General features: G+C 34.3%; 1 protein-coding gene across 1 annotated transcript in view; it reads right to left on the reverse strand.

Moving 5' to 3' along the window:
- The window catches only part of Ufl1 (UFM1 specific ligase 1), a 33,097-nt gene extending 23,386 nt beyond the window's left edge, over positions 1-9,711 (reverse strand). The window contains exons 1-6 of the mRNA XM_027928371.2: positions 9,490-9,711; positions 8,127-8,272; positions 7,015-7,043; positions 6,070-6,167; positions 5,228-5,342; positions 2,208-2,338 (exon numbers count right to left, since the gene is read on the reverse strand). Of these exons, the coding sequence (XP_027784172.1) occupies positions 2,208-2,338; positions 5,228-5,342; positions 6,070-6,167; positions 7,015-7,043; positions 8,127-8,272; positions 9,490-9,566 (596 nt within the window). The 5' untranslated portion in view covers positions 9,567-9,711. The remainder of the gene's footprint in view (positions 1-2,207; positions 2,339-5,227; positions 5,343-6,069; positions 6,168-7,014; positions 7,044-8,126; positions 8,273-9,489) is intronic.
- Positions 9,712-18,680: the final 8,969 nt, after the last annotated feature.

The raw sequence follows: 18,680 nt of genomic DNA on the forward strand, positions 1-18,680 counted from the left end.
AATTAGGAAACCCTGAGTTCATAGTAATTGTAATAAATAGTTTGATGAGAAATGGGATAAACTGCATGGTTCTAAATGGCCCTTCCCACAAATACTTATTAGTTACAAAGAAAAACCAGTAGCTTTGAAGAATCCTAACAGATATATATCTATAAAATGATTACAATATATTTATTAGTAATTGGAAAACTCTAAATTGCATGCCACCTGACAGAATTCTATTAAAAGAACACAGTGTCGTTTCTGTGATATTCCTGCCAAACATGGGAAACTCGAATATCCACACACATAAACTAAACAGCAGACAAGAAAAATTGAAAGTCCTACAAAATAATTGGCCTGTGATCCTCAAAAGTATCAAGATATTTTCAAACGTCATGAAAATCAAGGAAAGACCAAGTAAGTGTTGCAGATTGAAGGTAACTGAGGAAATAAAATAATTAAATGCAATATGTGATTCTTTTTCTATAAAAAATATTTCTGGAGCCATCATTAAACCATGAATGGGATCTGAAGACTAGATGTTAGTATGTGTCAATGTTAATTTAAAAAAATAAAAAGATTTTTTTGGTAGTTATAGATAGACAGAATTATTTGTTTATTTTTAGGTGGTGCTGAAGATTAAACCCAGTGCCTCACACATGCTACACAGACACTCTGCCACTGAACTACAGCCCCAGCCCATCAATGTTAATTTTATGATTTGGACGATTATATTATAGTTACATAGGATAATGTTCATTTTGTAGGAAAAACATACTATTGCATTTGTGGTAACAGAATGTCATTTCAGCAATTTCTTCACACACACAAAAAAACCCTCAAGTTTCAGGTTATTTAATATAAAAAAAAAAGAGAGAATAAAATTATTCCATTAGATTACAAACTCTCCCTAACCTTCTAGTATTTTGTATCTCTGTGCAATTATGTGCTCAGTACTTACTGATTTGTTAAATGACCAAACAAACAAAAACCCAAAAACATAAAACCAAAAAAACCACAACAGCTATCACTTAAAAAATGTCTGGAGTTAAATATTACTACAAAGTCAGATGTAATCATTGACTTATTTTGCAGTACTGGGGATTCAATCCAGTGTTCCTCTATCACTGAGCTACATCCATATCCTTATTTATCTATTTTTTAATTTTGAAAAGAGGTCTGGCTAAATTGCCCAGGCTAGCCTCAAAGTTGAGATCCTCCTGTGTCAGTCTTCTATAGCCAGGATTACAGGCATGCACCACCGTGGGTAGCTTAGATTTAATTATATTGACATCACTGCTATGTAAGTTGTAGAAGCCAAGGAGGTCAGTTGAGAAGAAAAAGAAGGTAAGAAAGCTGTGAATAAATGCAGACATCAATTTCAAGAAGTTTCACTTTAAGGAAACTTAATACACAGGATGGAGTGAACTATGGGGTTCAGAGTCTGTTTTAAAATGGGAGAAATTTGGACATTTTAAAGGGACACAAAGCCACTGAAATGAAGCTGATGTCACAGGAGAGAGGAGATAAGTGAGAACATGTTTTATAAAATCTATAGTTTGTCACATAGATCCAAAATATCATAAATTCTTATTTTAGCAAAGTTAGTCATTTTGAAACTAAAGTTGTTATTCATTAGTATAGTAGAATAGTAGAATGTTAACTATTTTTTTTTTTTTTTCTGGTCCTGGGAATTGAACTCAGAGCCTCACACATGCGAGGCAAGCATTCTACCATTGAGCTACATCCCAGCCGTTAACAAGTTAACTTGGTAAAAAGAGTCCTAAAATTATCTACCCCATCTAAAGCCCAAGTCAGAAGAATGACATTTATGCTTAAAGTCACATGGTTATTATTTGATGCAGCTATAAGCCCCAATTCTTCTACCTTTGTTAATTGCATGGTCTTTCCATGATTCCAGGACAACCTTAATATACAGTTTTGCATAGCAGTTTTTAAACCACATTCTACAGATGTGCATCTGGGGGTATGATGGAGCAAACAGGAAAAAGAAGGGGATGTTGGTTGGAGAGAATTAGGCTGCATTCTGGACTTTGGTATCCCAACCCCATTTCACAGAAGTTCCCCTTCTATCGATGACCCTCAATGAAATTTTGCTTAAAACAAAACGAAACAAAAACCAACCAAACATTCAGTTGCTAGGAAAAGAAATGTAAACCATATCAAAAAAATGTATAAATCTGCATATTTTAAAACATGCTCACCGGGTAATAGCACTGAATAATCCACGGATGCGTGCTTTATGTCGAGCAATAAAAGCTTCTGTGAAAATTACTCCTCTGTTATCAAGATCAATATGTCCATTGATAATTCTACCTAGTCTGTGAGTTAATGCCTGGGGGTAAAGATTTAAATTTTTATTAATTTGAATAAAATCACACATATACATTTTGTATACTCATGCTTACTGCATGCTGATGTTATATGAATGATGATTAAGAAATTTTAACAAGCTTAAATTACAAGATATATAAACTAAATGAAATTTCAGGATCTAGAAAAATACATTACCACATAGCAGAGCCAAGAAATAAGTCAAATTACTTTTATAATAAAAGGCTTGGTTATTGTATTAGCCCTTGTTTATAAAGTGTATTTCTAATATAATATTTCTATATATAGGCAGTTTCCAACATAAACACAAGATATATGCATTGATATCAGAGAAGACCCTATCTGGAGCTTCAAACACTGAGAAAAATAAGTGTTATGCCAAGATTCTGCAATTTAGGAGAACCTAAGACCTGAAAAAAAAATGATTTCTTCTGGTACAAATATTAACAAAAGATTTAAACCTGAAGATGATTTGGTTTCTTGGTAATCTGTTTTCTAACAGAGAGAATATTTTCCAACAGCTATAATATACCTGGGATCAGATAAGTGCGAAATAAGCTTGGATATAGTTCACATCTCAAAATAAATTAAATCTGTAAGTCAGCTTGGCTGATACTTTTATGATACAAAAAATATTTTCAAACAACTTAATGAAGTTTTAGAATGCTGCCTGTGGTATTCAGAATAATTAGAACTAAAAAATATTAAGAAACTGCATATTTCTAAGAGGTATTTAGGTGCACAGTTTGGTAAGAATTTGGATCTGGCCTGATATTTTAAAAAGTGTTTTAAAATTAGAATAAATAAATAAATTTTATAAAGTACAATTTTTAAAAAGTATAATGTTTTTCTATGATTAATATGTATTTACTCATGTGAAATAGAACTTAGGATCCTGAAATGCTATACAGAAGTTATACTCTATTTTAAATGTAATTTGGGAAGTTGATTCTCTTAATGTGGAGAACAATCCTGTTTGTACTCCAAATTAATCTCATCATAGGGTCTTTTAAACCTTCTCACTGACAGGTCTTTAGCACTCACTTCAGCTTGAGCATCAGGAGGGCAGAGCCCACCTCTGTCCAATACATGCAGTGCTGGGCCCCAGAAAATGTTTGGTACATTTTGTAAGTTGAAGTTTCTTATTAAAGTGGTGTATAAAGTGCAATGTCTGTTACAACAGAGGCACTCAATAAATGATAGTTTTGTATACTGAAACATGGAAAAAGCCAAATCTCATTTTAGGTATACACCTCTGTTGTAACAGACATTGCACTTTATAGGTACATCTCATTGAAGCTTATGAAAAAGATATAATTATTCCCATTTTACACATAAGTAACTTGAAGCACAAGAGATTAGTTTTTCTAATGTAAAATAAATAAAAAGTGACACCAAAAGGTTTCAAATCAAGCTGTTTAACTCCAAAACATGTACTTTTTACTCTATCAAATGGATTTCCACAATTCTAAAATGTCAAACTACTTAAAAAAAAAAAAAATAAGGAAATAGCATCTGTTTTCAGGTAGCAGTGTTACTATACTATAAATCAAGATATTTGATTTGAGTATTAACACAAGTACCTGAACATAAGATAATACGTGAGATTTCTTTGTTTTTCTTCCCATCATACTGACAGTTTAAAGAGGAATAATATAGATAACATTGTTTCACCTAATAATCAAAATTTGCCTATCCTGATAATGTTGCACACCAGATATAAGAGAGCCCTTCAGTTTATTCCTTTACTTATAGGGCTAGAAAAGGACTTGCCAGGATTGGCATAGAAGTAGCAGGATTAGGAACTTCTCTTCACTACTATAAAAAATGGTCCATACAGGTTATTGAGGATAGCCATGCTGATTTGGTATGAACTTTACAAAATCAATTGGATTCCCTGTATTCTGTAGGTTTGCAAAATCATCAGCACCTAGATCTTCTTACTGCAGGACAAGGTAGCCTCAGCCTCTTCCTTGGGGAAAAATGTTGCTTCTATGTTAGTTAAGTCAGGAATAGTAAGGGATAAGAAAGCTAAAGAAACAAGCCGCTAACTTAGCAAACATCTCCTCTTTCCCCTGGATGGGAGGGAGGACTCCTGACCTGGATTTGGACCCATATGATCCTTCATTCTCCTGATTATCTTATTTTTCTCCCTTCTTCCATGTTTCATTAATATTTTCCAGAGGTTTCTAACAGAACATGTCTCTGATCTCCAGGGCCACCATGCTACAGCCTCTGGAAGATATCTTAGTGATGCCCCTGCTCAGCAGAGTAGCCAGATATGATGACATCATCCCAACTCACTATATCTTTTTTAGAGTCTAGAATGAAGGAAATGGAGACTTACTCAGGGAAAAAGGGGAGCTTAGGAATCTAGTCTCTCCTAATCACCCTTATCTGCCCAAAACCCCCTGCCGACCAAAATAAGCCCAGCAAAAGTAACTAACCAACTCCTCCCATGCCCTGCTAAACCCTATAAAACTCAGATCTGCTGTAGCCCATCACCATTTTCCCCCTTTAAAATGTGCTCCTCCACTGCTTAGTAAAGCATCACTGATCCATTAAAAAAAAAGATGATATCAAAAGACAGTGGCACTTCTGACACTTATGACAAGAAAATACTTTGCTGAACAGGCTGTCTTGTGTAATGTAATATATTTAGCAGCATCCCTTCCTTGCCTTTACCCACAGATGCCAGGAGTACCCCTTCTAACTTAAAATGTTTGATGGTTTTTCTAAAATGTAACTGGGATATGGAACTGTAGATATCCTGGTTAAAATTTCTATGCAGCTGATAAGAGAAGCATTAAATAAATTCATGCACTAAGTATAATTCTCTGTTTAAAATTCTTTGTTAAAAAGATATATTACACCATTAAGAAAAAAATACCTGTGTCAGAAAGTTTCCAGGAAGGTCATAGGTTTTACACAGTTCTGATATGGTTACCTGACCACTTTCTTGCAATTTATCATTTACTTCTTCTGCTAACCGATCCAAATAGTTGCTAATATTGAAAAAACAAAATGAAAAACAATTAGAAATAATGTTTTTCTTTATTTTCTGATTCTTTTAGGCTTATTTTCTGTTGGAATAAAGTATGTACCAAAAGTAATGAATAATGTATTGGTAATATGAATATTATTCATATTACCAATACATTATTCATATTCATTATTCATATTCTAAAATATTTTTTCTCATCAATGTAACTAAATGAACACAAGGTTACTCAAATGATAAATTTTGGGATTTTTTTCTTATATTGTAAAGTTTGTTATTCTTCATTAATATTTTTAGAATGAATGTGCTTCCAGAGTTAATATCATATAGCAAAAATTATAAAAGTTCCATTTTGTATTGCTTTTTATTTTCAAAGACAGAGGTTTATAGAAAAGCAGAAGCACATTCAAGGGAGAATGTGGGCTATCCCAAGAGTGAGAAACTATGGGGGTACAACAAAGAATATACATTCAAGGGAAAATTTGCTTGATCTCCAGAAGCTTTGCACTGCTTCAATAGAAACAAAATAAAACAAAACAGACACAGTTTATAGTATTTGCAACTACGTATTCCAAATAATTAAGCATTTACATTTTAAATGCAATGATATTTATAACAAAAATCAGCACTATAAGAGCTGTAAATAAAATGCCTAACTGGCTATAATTGGTCTAAATTTTAACAATATTTTAAAAAGAAAGAAAATAAATGCTCCTAGATAAAGTACTTACTCATCTATCAATTGTCCCAATACTAGCTGGACATGCTTTTCTGATTTAATAATGTCACCAATTCTATTCTCAATATGAATCAGGTCCACATTAATTACCTGGAAAATAAATAGAAATTCTACTAGTATAAGTATGTACTGTTTCTTAAGTTTGTTTTGGCCATACTGGGGATTGAACGGGGTACTCTATTACTTAGCTACATTCCCAGTCCTTTTTTGAGACAAGGTCTTACTAAGTTGCTGAGGCTGGCCTCACATTTGCGATCCTCCTACCTTGCTGGGATTACAGTATGGTGCCACTATGCCTGGCTATTTGTCAGCTTTGAAATTATATATTTAGATTTTTTTTTTAAAAATTACTTGAACAATTTTGAATTTATTTAAAATATCGTTAAAGGCTTCAAATAAAAAATGAATTTTTGCTTACTTATGTTCAGTTCTAAAGAATTCTATTTTTACTTGCTAAAAAATTTAATATAAATTAATATAATAAACAACAATTTTCATACAACAGACACCACTTCACACAAGATTGCCTAGCTTCTTATATATAATGTACCGCGTCAATCACATGTGTATTTATATTTTGAAAATATATTCTACTTCTTACTATTTCTCCATTACTTCCACATAATAAAGACAATAAATATAAAACTCATGATTTTTCTCCTGAAATGACATGAACTTTAAATTATATAAAATGGCAGCTACTGAGTTTATTAGGTAAAGAACAAGCAAGTTGACCAAGGAAGAACCTATTAAATCAATTGAATATATCATAATTTATTTGATTTAATGTATCAGTGAGGGCTATGTAACTATTTTTTCACAAACATTATATAAAGTGCGATACCAGTATCAGTCAATGCTTTTAAAGACACTGAACAAATTCACAGGATTAAAAATTAAGAAATCAAGGCAAAAATTTTATAAATTTAAAATTTACCTGTTGCAGATCAACAATGTTTACTCGACCTTGAAAGAAAAGACATTCACTTATTTTAAATTATGTCTAAGTACAAATCAGCTAAAAAGTGTACATTCTCATAGATTTAAGTTTTGAACAAAGTTTTTTCCTAAAGGACACAGAATCACAATTAATGTCTTTAAATGTAAACCATTTGCTAAGTGTTCATAGCTGAAATCAAAGGCAATAATTTGAATTTTTATTACATGAGGCTACATATAAGCATCCACTGATACACAAGTTAACTAGACTTACAGAAGGTACTGAACTCCCTTAAGAACTCAGAATTTATCTACCCTGACCAAAGAGATATTGACAACTAAATTAATTATTTTTAATAATATTTTTCTCAATTGTTTGAACCTGAAAGGTAGGTTTCTATTTACCAGCAAAAGAAAATTTACTAAATACCCCCAATTACAGGTCATATTTCATTAGCATTATGTAGGGAGATAAAAAACTAAACTAACACCAAGGTTATATTCTGTAAATATCCAATGAAGAGCTGCTTTCATAGTTGCTTGTATTTTAATCAAATTGTGTCCAATTTGCTCAGTAATTTTTCCAAATAAAAGACAAAGGAAAACTGTGAGTGTTTTATGCTAACCACAATAATAGCATTTCATATAATGTGATGGGTGAAACACTATATAATATTGAGTTACCTAGTTTGTATTACTTACAAAATAAATAATTTAAAAAATATGGTAATATAGACTTGTTTAGGAATCTCTGATCTTTTTAAAATCCTGTTTCAAAAATAATACTGATAACTGGCAGGTAAGTACCCTACTTTAGTTCATATAATAAATTAATAAATTACAAAAATAAATAGCCAACATATTCACATATAATACATATAACTCAAAATAATAAGAATAGTATTTTGGAAAGTGATATTACTTGAGTTCATTTAGATTATATGATCATGTTTATGTGAACCCAGAAAAAACATTAAGCTTGACTACTAAGTTAACAATTAAGAAGGATGTCCTATAAGCTCCATATAATTTAGCACTTACGATTTAAAGATTTTTTTTTTCCTTCCAAAGGTCCAGGAGACAAAAATAAAACACTACAAAATTACCTACCGCCTCGGACATGTAGCTCATCTCTCATTTCTTTACTAATTTGGGCTGGAGTAATATATTCCTTTCCATCAAGTGTGTGAACTACTTCTAGTTGTTTCTGAGCAATCAGTTTATTCACAATCTCGATGCAGTTCCGTTCTGACAATCTGAGGGAAAAAAAATTTAAGAGTGAGTAACATACTGGTGTTCCATAAAATTAACACAATGTATGAAAACAGGTTTCTAAAATGTGTTTGGGTAGAATCATTAACTTCTATTATCACAAAATATTTGTCTTTTATTAATATAACAATACCAGTTTAAAAGTTAAAAAAAAAAACTATTGAATGTAAGCAGATTTTCATATACTTATATCATTTACTTAATATATATATATAATTTTACTCAATTTCAAATTTGCTCTTTTAGGCCTTCTTTTAATCATCAAATCTAAATAGAAAATTTTGACATGTAATTTAGATAGGAAAAACAACTGCCCTACCTTACTTCAATTTTTGGTTTAACCCAAATCTTCTTTTTAAATTAAGTGCATAGTGGCCTCACTGATGTACTTGGTGTGCAGATAGAATCTGGCCTAGCAAAACCATAACACCTACTGTTAGGTACCTGCACACTTACTGTGCTCTAGATTTTGTTTTTGCATCTCTCAGTGCTATAAAATACAAAATACAGCATAAAAGGTCTACTGCCTTCAGGACTAGAAGGAATAAAACATCCACAGTAAGAAATACTCCATCGATAAAAAGGATTCTATTAGCATTATAAGTATGTTCTATAATATTGAAAAGTAGAGTTAAGGTGTTCCAGACACATCCCCCAAAGGTTCGTGGGTTTCTAGACAATGTCAGTGGCCTGAAAAAGTCCCTAAAAATGACAGATGACTTCATGGGTCTGTTCTACATCTGTTATGTTAGATAATAAAGGATCACATTTGCAGAGTACTGTATTTGGGGTTAGTCTCGCTTTTCATGCTCATTCTAGGTCAGGAAGTGTGTAACCGGGACGATGCAGAAGTGACTTGGTAAGGGGTGGGGGAGAAGGATTAGAGGGAGACTCTAAACACAGCCCTAAGTCACCCGCTTAGGCCATCGCAGAGAAGGGGCGCGCCACCACCTGGCTGGAGCCAGGAATGGGGGTGGTGCGGGGGGGCGGGGGGAGTTCAGGGCATGGTAGCAGGCGGGCTTTCCAAATGACTCCTGGACTCAGAACTGCGATCCAGGCTGGGGCGAAGAAGGGAAGAAGCGAGAACTCTGATGAGGGCTGGAAGGCCCGGGGTCCAGGACCAGGGATCTAAGCTCTAATTCCGCGCGTGTCCACCCAGGGCCTAAATTGGACTCCACAACGAAGAGGGAGAGTCTGGCACCTCTGCGTGGCCTCGGCGAACTGCGCCCGCTGGAAGTCAGCCGCCAACCGCCTGATCTCTTCCCAGGCGTCCGCCATCACGGCCTGAGTCGCTGAGACTCGGAGTAACTGCAGACACGTCAGCCCAAACACTACCGGAGGCGAGGCGGCGAGACGGAACGGGCCGCGCGAAGGGACAAGAAACTCCTCCCTCGACACAGATACCAAACGCGCGCTCGCGCAAGCTGGGAACACCCAAAAGAACTGCAGCCCCGCCCACCCGCTGGGCGGCGCTTGGCTTGCCAGTCCCCGGAGGTGCTATGGATGAGATGTGTGAGAGGAAGGACGAATTAGTAAAGCGTTACTTGAGATCTTTGCATTATTACTAATATTTCTGCCTAGTGATAAATAAACCACGTTTTTCGTCTGTCTTCCGTGTGTGTGTGTGTGTGTGTGTGTGTGTGTGTGTTTTGGAAGCGGCCAGGGGAAATGTGTTTGTGCCTACAGTCAGCATAACCCTCTTTCTCTGGCTATTAACTCTTGAGTAGTCCACTTTGTATAGAGCATCCTGCTGATTTTTACTTGAACCCAGAATGATTTTTACCTTTTGGGAGACCTGTGGAGGCACAATACTGAAAGTAATCACTGTTTTTTGTTTGCACAAAATGACTGTTTTGCTATCATAAGTTATGTCAGATTGCTTTCATGTATTCTAGAGACTTTCTTATTTCTCTTGAGGGGAAGATTAACTCCATGAAATAATGAAGAAATGTAAACATGAGATAATAAGAGTACATGGCTATGACAACCCCTGAAGATCTACTTTAAGATCAGTAAAGATAGATATTTACTCTGGAGTATTTTTCCATTGCCATTCTGCTTTTATACTTCATTTAAAAAAATACATTATCCTTTTTTAATTTGAAGCCCTATTGATACAGTTAGTAAAGTTTTTTCAGTTGCTTTCCTTCCAAGTATATTATGCTGGGTAACTCACATCTAATGCCACAAATACATTTGTCTATCAAATTCCTGGCTTCATTTAAAACGTGGAGAACAAGTCATAAAATCTGTTGTTAAATAGTAAACAACGACACTGTCTGGCAACCTGATGGTGGATCAAAAGATTAAACACCACAAGTCAAAGGGGTAACTTGGAAGATGGCAGTGCGGTTCCAAGGGCATGAAGCTTCAGAACAAGCATAAATAATATTCATAAAACAGATACTGAGCCAGGCGCAGTGGCACATACCTGTAATCCCAGCAGCTCAGGAGATTGAGGCAGAAGATTGCAAGTTCAAAGCCAGCCACAGCAAATTAGACTCTAAGCAATTTAGAGAGACCCTGTCTCAAAATAAAACATAAAAAAAGAATGGAGATGTTGCTCAATGGTTAAGCACCCCTGGAACAATTCCTAGGACAAAACAGAAAAACAAAAGAAAACAAAAACTTAGTCTATATTAGATGTCATGGAATATACTGGTCAATAAAACAGTCTCTCCACAACAAATTATAAATCAAACGAGGAGGATTTTAAAACATAAGTAATTAACAATAAAGCAAGTTTTCTAACAATATTGAGAGTACAGTGTACTATGGGATCACTAGGTATCCAAACTTCTTGCTTACCACAAGAGACTGTCACAAGCAGCCTAGAGTCAACTTTACAGTAGCATCTTCTGCTGATATTGATGCATACCACATATGGAAGATGTGGGTCCAAGACATACCAAGCCTTTTCAGAATTCAATGTTGTTTCTGGAATGCCTGTCTACTTCCTCACCTCCCATTCCTCTCATATTATTTTATAGCATATTCTATGATGTTCCAGATTTTTAAAAATTCGTTAATGAAAACTATTACTTCTCATGGACAGTTATTCATATGCTATGTCCCCCAAATTTTTATTAAGATGCTCTACTTACAATGAAATTGTATCATAATTTATTTACTTCTTTTTTACATCTTTCAATAGTCTCTGAGCTCCTTATGACAACTGGTACATAGAACCTGCTATATCCTATAAATGTTTGTTATAGGGATAAGTCAGTTTGAGTGTAGCATTATCTATGGTCCTATGGTTATGTTAATATTATTAATATTTACATTTATTCCTTAAGAAATGAAGACCACAGGGGTAATTTGTGGTTATATTTTCTGGGGAGTTGTTTTGACCAATGTGGTAGTCAAAAGTCATGTGAAAAAAAAAAGTCATGTGAGACTTTAAAACTTAAGTTAATTAAATACTTTGATTAATTAGAACTTCAGTTTCACTAGCTACATTTCAAGTGCTCAATTGTAATATATGGACCATAACCATATTATATAGTAAAGTAAGAAATATAGTATGTGATTAGAATAATGATAAAAATTCCAAGTGGTTATTAAATATGAGATTGAAGATTTCTTGGAAGAATGAGCTTTGTGTCCATTTGGGGAGTAGAGCTTCTATTCCCTACTAAATTTTCTAACAGCTATCTACAAACCTAGCTTGAATTTTGACATAAGGTGCAATGAACTGATGATGTCTTCAGCTACCCAGAATATATGATTTGTGACATTCTCAGCCTCAATTCAATATTTAATTGATACATACAAACATAAAAATTGTACATAATAATGGTGTACCATGTAATGTTTCAATTATGTAATATTAAATCATGTTAAACATATGTATCTTCTCGTTTATTATCTCTTCATGGTGAAAACATTTAATATTCTTTATTCTAGACTTTTGAGGTATAAAGAACACAGTTGTTATCCATAGGAACCCTATTGTGCAACATAATACCAGAGCTTCTTTCTCCTATTATTTAGTACCATTGATTAACCTGTATTCATTCCTGTCCCCCACCTCCTAAACCCAGTCTTTGGTAACCACCATTCTACTTGTGTATGAAATAAACATTTTAGATTCTACCGATGAGTGAGATCATGTAGTACTTGTCTTTTAGTATATGGTTTATTTTATTTAACATAATGACTTCCAGTTCCATTCACACTGTCAAGAATGACAATATTTCATTCTTTTTTGTGGCTGAATAAAAAAGAAAGAGGTCCCATTTTATTTATCCATTTCAAAGTTGACACACACTTAGTTTGTTTCTTTATCTTGGCATGCATGAATGGTGATGCAGTCAACATGGGAGTGCAGATGTCAGACACATTTTTAAATGTGAAGAATAACAAAAATTTCTAACATCTTTAAGTAGATTGATGATTTTACTAATATAATAGCAAATTTGAGCTTACAGAATTCCTCCAATTCAAACTTTTAAAAAATATAATTTGAAATCCTTGTCTACCAGGAGAGCAAAACATTAAAATTTGAAGTACTTTCCCCAACTCAACTAGGAAAACAAAACTGCAAATAGGTATTGTCAAACAAATCAGTATTTACTATTTGTTATATAGAGAAATTACAAAGATAAAGACAACGTTAATTGCATTGCTGGCATTATTCTATTGTGCTTAAGAATTTTAAAATTAATACTACCATAAAAATTGCAGTAAAAATTTTACATAGAAAGCATCAATCTCTTAGGAAATCACTATGACTCATAAGTGGAAAAAGAGAAAAAGGGTCATTGAAAAAGATGAAAGTAGTTGGAGAAACAGGTGAAAAGGAAGGAATAGTTAACAATACCCCTACAGAGCAAGGTGAATAAAAATCAATTCATGACCATTGACTATTACAGCAAAGATGTTGTGACTTTTAAGAGGAATTTTTTTACCCCTGGCATAGTTGCGATAGAAATGAGATTATATGAGTCCAAATAAGGTATGCTAGTTAGTTTGGGTTCTCCAGAGAAACAGATGGAGGAAGAAAGAGAGAAAGGAAGAAAGGGAGAAAGAGTGAGGGGAAGGATATGACACTTGGCTTGAGCAACTATGGAGGTTGATAAGTTACATGATATATAAGTTAGAGAACCATGGAGCCAGTGGTGTTAGTTCAGTCCAAGTCCGGAGCTTGAGAACCAGGTGTGCCTATGGCTGAGGGTAGGAGAAGCTGGATATCCCAGATTTATTCTTCCTCCATATTTTTGTTCCATTCAGACCCTCAAGGGACTGGATGATGCCCATCTGCACAGTTACTTACCCAAATGTTAATCCCTTCTGGTAATATTCTTACTAACATACCTGGACATAAAGTTTTGCCAGATATCTGCATGTCTCTTAGCCCAAACTAAAATTAAACATCACAGAAAGACTACCTCATGAACAAATAGAAATAACTGGAACAAGAACAACGATGGACTGGATCAGGCATTAAGTGGGTGGAAGACAAAAACTAAAGTTATTTGTGATTAAATTGTCAAAATTTCATTTTAGAGCTACATCTTTGTGAAATTTGTGCTGCAAAAATATGCTCCCCTTACCTCCTGCACTAAAAGAGAGATTATGATAATGTTGAAGAGGGAGTGAGCAAGACCCTCAGGAGTCATAGAATCAGAATATCAGGCCAGTAAAGGCTCTTTAAATCATACATATTAATGGCCTAAAATGACATAGAAATAATTGCTCTGCAAAGCTGCTGGCAGATTAGCTTTTGCTTAGACCCTTAAAGTGATGAAATTGTTCCTTGCTTTAAGAGGTGGCCTAATCCATTTTTGGACAGATCTAACTTAAAAATTCTTCTTTATACAAAAGCAAGATCTGCTTCCCTCTCTTCTGTATGCTTTCCTTGGGGGTGATACAGAAATGACTATAATTTAACTTTCCTATGACAGCTCTTCAGATATTTGAAGCATGTCTCTCCTGTTTTCTTTTTCCAAGTTAAAATCTTGGATACTTCAAATCTCAGATACTTCTCCTAAGAAGATCTCTAGACCTCTTAATTCCTGAGTACCCAACTGGGAGAGAGTAGTTGAAAGTTCGTTTGCCAGGGTTAGTTTCAAAAAGTGATGTACAAATGGAATTGAGTATTTTGCATGTAGTCTGACTACAGCAAATGATAGAGATTAATTTTGATAGATATTTTACCTCTGTTAATTGAACTTTTGGCTTAAATTGAGCTGGTAATGAACTGTATTTGGCTGGTATTTATCTAAATTGATATCAAACCAGGTTTAGTCTATTCAATGCCTGAACAAATTAGTTTTATTTGATAAAATTTCACCTTGTTAATTTCCATTCACTCATTTATTCTTTTAATAAATAATTTTTGAGATTTACTGTGTGGCACTCTGTGCTATGCCCTGGGGATACCATGGAGAACAAGTAGTTCTAACCAGCTGAGATTATTTCAAAAATTAAATGTGACATTCCACATAGTTATTTCTGCCATCACCTATCACTACAAATTTGATAAATGTGATTATGTTTTTATTCAAGTGACTAATAAGATTTATTAAGATAAAATCAAGGACATATTTCTGTGATGAGCCAGTGACCTTGATTCATTAGAATCCTAGATTTTAAAATAATTAGAGGTACAGGACATCTAGTAGTCTAATTTAGAGGTAATACAAAAGAGAGAAAATATACACCTTTGAGTATGATTATCTTAAATATCAAACTTTTATTTCAAGGGAAAAATGACAATGCCATCTTGTTTAAAGAATTCAAATTTTCAATCATGCAAGATGTAAGTTTTTATGCTTTTTCCTAATAAGCACCATTTTTTTTAAAAAAAATCCAAACCTTACAGAGCCATCCTTTTAATAATTTGTTTTAGAACATTTGTTGCTTTCCTCCATTTTTCTTGTTTTACTTTAAAACCAGGGTTAAAAGTCACTTTGATATTTTTAGATTTCACTGTGGGGTGAGGAGCAGGGTTCTGCTCACTATGATGTTCAGCCTTCATTAGTAAAACAACAACAGCATCACTTAGGTTTGTATCATTTTATACTTCTGTATATAATCTTTATAGTCTGACTTACAGAGTAAAATGCATGTAAATACTTCTTAAACTACAAAATTGTTTCATTATATTTATGCCTCCACTTATTCCTGACTAAAACTATTTGTGATTAAATTGTCAAAATTTCATTTTGGAGCTACATCTTTGTGAAATTTGTGCTGCAAAAATATGCTCCCCCCTACCCCCTGCACTAAGTATTTGTTTGTTTCCAAGGGAACAAATTCTATATTAGTCCTTTCTTTAAAAAAAAATCCTTCACAATATTGTATTTAGAGCCAGATTTATTAGCTCCAGGCATCACTTGCTTTCTTGTCTATACTCTCCATGGTATAACTCTCAGGCAAAATGACAAAAAGGAAAATTCACAAAGGAACAAGTTAGTGTTCTTGTCAGTGTTTGGGTCCCTTTCTCAGGAATTGAAAATTCTTCTAATTTATCAACAAAATGTGATCTAAAGGAATATATTGCCATCTTGTATCGCTTCTGTTGCAGTATGTGTCATTGTAGAGTTGACAATCATAGTAACACATTCTAAAAGTAGATAGTATCTATGCTTCCTGCCAAGCAAAGAAAAATGGAGACTCCACAAGTCTCTAGGAAAAAATGTGTCCTCCATTTTTATCTCTTGCTCCTCTTTCTGTATTCCCTCCTCTCCACCTTCTCTCCTCTCTCTTCTTTCCTTCTATGCATTAGTTATTAATTACAATGACAAGATGATGTTTGTAAAGAAATTGAGAACTTGAAGCAGATGTTATACTATAGCAGCAGCAGTGACAACTTCTGGAAGTTATCAAAAGCCAATAGTTGGCATTTCTAAAATTCACCTACCTATATTTCATTCTAAGAGGATTGTTTCTAAAAGAAAGGTCTAGTCAAGTTCCTAAAAGTGACAACATTAGGGGTAGTTGGCCTTTATACTAGTTCATATGAAAGGTAACAGTGTCTATAGAAATATACATGCACAGGGTTTGCTACTGCAAACTTTCAAAGCAATTCTTACATTCTTATGTATTTGTTTCTTAGAATTATAAAATGTATGCTTGTATTTTAGGCAGCTCAAATATGTTTATGAGAGAGATACTACTGCTGATACCTGTTCTTATACACATAGTAGTTGTATTTCTATGTAATTTGTATATGGACTAGACATTTATTGACTTACTCTGCGTCTTTTTGACCATAGCAGTTCCAATTGATTTCACAGGGTCAGCAAATACACAGCATGAAAGTTAACACTCTTTTTGGTAAGTACCACAATCAATTATGGCATTTGTCTTGCTAAACCAGGAAACAGCTTCAGAATCCTTCTCAAACAATGTTCTAGCCAGCCACTAACAATACATCAGAGTTGGCATTTGTTATGAGATATATTTGCTATTTCAGAACAATGTTGTGCCTCTGAGAAATGGCTTCATGTTGAGAGATCTCTGGCATTGGCTTCAGAAATGCAGGGGTCATTGATGAAGTATGTTAGGAATCTCTTTGGATGGGCAACAATTCCACGAATGTCAGATGGAGAGATCCTCTTTTCTCAAAAGCTAGGAATTGAGAGAAGATAACTCTGGTTTGGATTTGGGATAGAAGTAGGATGAACATTGGGTTAGTCAAATTTTCATTGCTATGACCATAGTGCCTGACAAGAACAACTTAGAGGAGGAAAAGTTTATTTTGGAGTCACAGTTTCAGAGATTTAATTCATGATCAGCCAACTCCATTGCTCTGGAACTGAGGTGAGACAGAACATCATGGTGAAAGGAGTAGTAGAAAACAACTTTTAAGTTCATGACAGCCAGGAAGCAAAGCATAAAAAGAGAGAGGAAGAGAGAGAGAGAGACAGAGGGAACATGGCAGGAGGACAAACTATAATCACCAATGGCATAATCCTAGTGACTTCTTCTACCAGCCATGACCTACCTGCCTACTGTTACCACCCAGTAACCCATTCAAATTATTAATCCACCATGTGAATCAATCCACTGATTAGATCAGTCACAGCTCTTATAATCTAATCATTTCATTTTTGGATATACTGTCACAGATGCTTATTAGGGAACCCTCATATCTCAAACATAAAAGAAGAAAAAAAAAGAAGAAGAAGAAGAAAGAAAAAGAAAACATACCTTAGGACTATGTCCATAAATCCACAGATTGTGTATCTGGGCAGCCATCACTCAGATTCTCATTCTATTGAGTGTTTTTTTTTTTTTTTTGTTTTGTTTTTGTGTGTGTGTGTATGTGTGTGGGTGTGTGTTTCAAGGTGATGACAGTGACACTAGTGACCCAGTGGAGCATTGAAAAGGGAAGTGTTAGTTTTTGTTTTTGTAAAACATAGAGGAAGAAGTCCCTTCTTTTAACCCTGTGGCTCTCATTTTTTGGTCTCAGGAAACTTGCAATCATAAACATTGTGAGGACCTCACAAAAAGCTTTTATTTACATGAGTTATATTTATCAATATTTATCATGTTAAAATTAAAACTGAAAAAAGCTTAAATAGTTGTTGAAAATGATAATGGTCTATGTTTACTGACATGATTTTTTTTTGAAAAATTAGAATAAAATTTTATTCCAGAATAAAAATTTAAATAAGAAGATTGGTATTGTTTTATTTTTTTTTTGCAAATATTTTTAATAGCTGGTTTATAAGAAGACTGGAAGTTGCTTCATTTAACTTATGATATCATATATCATGTAACCTCTGGAAAACTTTATACTTGTGAAAAACTTAGAGAGCAAAAGCCAAAGAATGTCTTAGCATGATTTTGAAAGTTGTTTTGACCTCATAGATCTTTTATGGTTTTGAAGTGAGATGCCTGCCCCCCCCCCCACCAAAGCACCTCTTTTGTTTTAATTTAGAAATTTTTTTAGTTGTAAATGGACGCAATACATTTATTTTTATTTGTTTATTTTTTAATGTGGTGAATCCAGTGCCTCACGTGTGCTAGGCAAGTGCTCTACCACTGAGCTACAATCCCAGCCCTTGTTTATTGATTTTTATGTGGTGCTGAGGATAGAACCCAGTGCCTCACACATGCTAGGTAAGCCACTGAGCTACAACCCCAACCCCTCAAAGCTCCTCTTAATGTAAAAATATTTGAAATGAAATAATTGAATTGTGAAAGCTGTAACCTTATCAGTCCTTTCAAAGTTGGAGCTACTTTGAATGAATTGATTGGGTAGTAAGTGAGGGCAGGCGGGATGAGGCTGGAGAAAGTAGGTCACTGAGGCATTGTCTGAAAGGGTTGTTCTTCCTGTTACCCACACCATTTCCTTACTGTCATGAGGAGCAGCTTTCCTCAGCTGGGTGCTTCCGCCATAGTGTTCTACCTCTCCGTGGACCTAGAACAAAGGAG

This window comes from Marmota flaviventris, chromosome 6 (assembly GCF_047511675.1).
Source record: "Marmota flaviventris isolate mMarFla1 chromosome 6, mMarFla1.hap1, whole genome shotgun sequence".
NCBI lineage: Eukaryota > Metazoa > Chordata > Mammalia > Rodentia > Sciuridae > Marmota > Marmota flaviventris.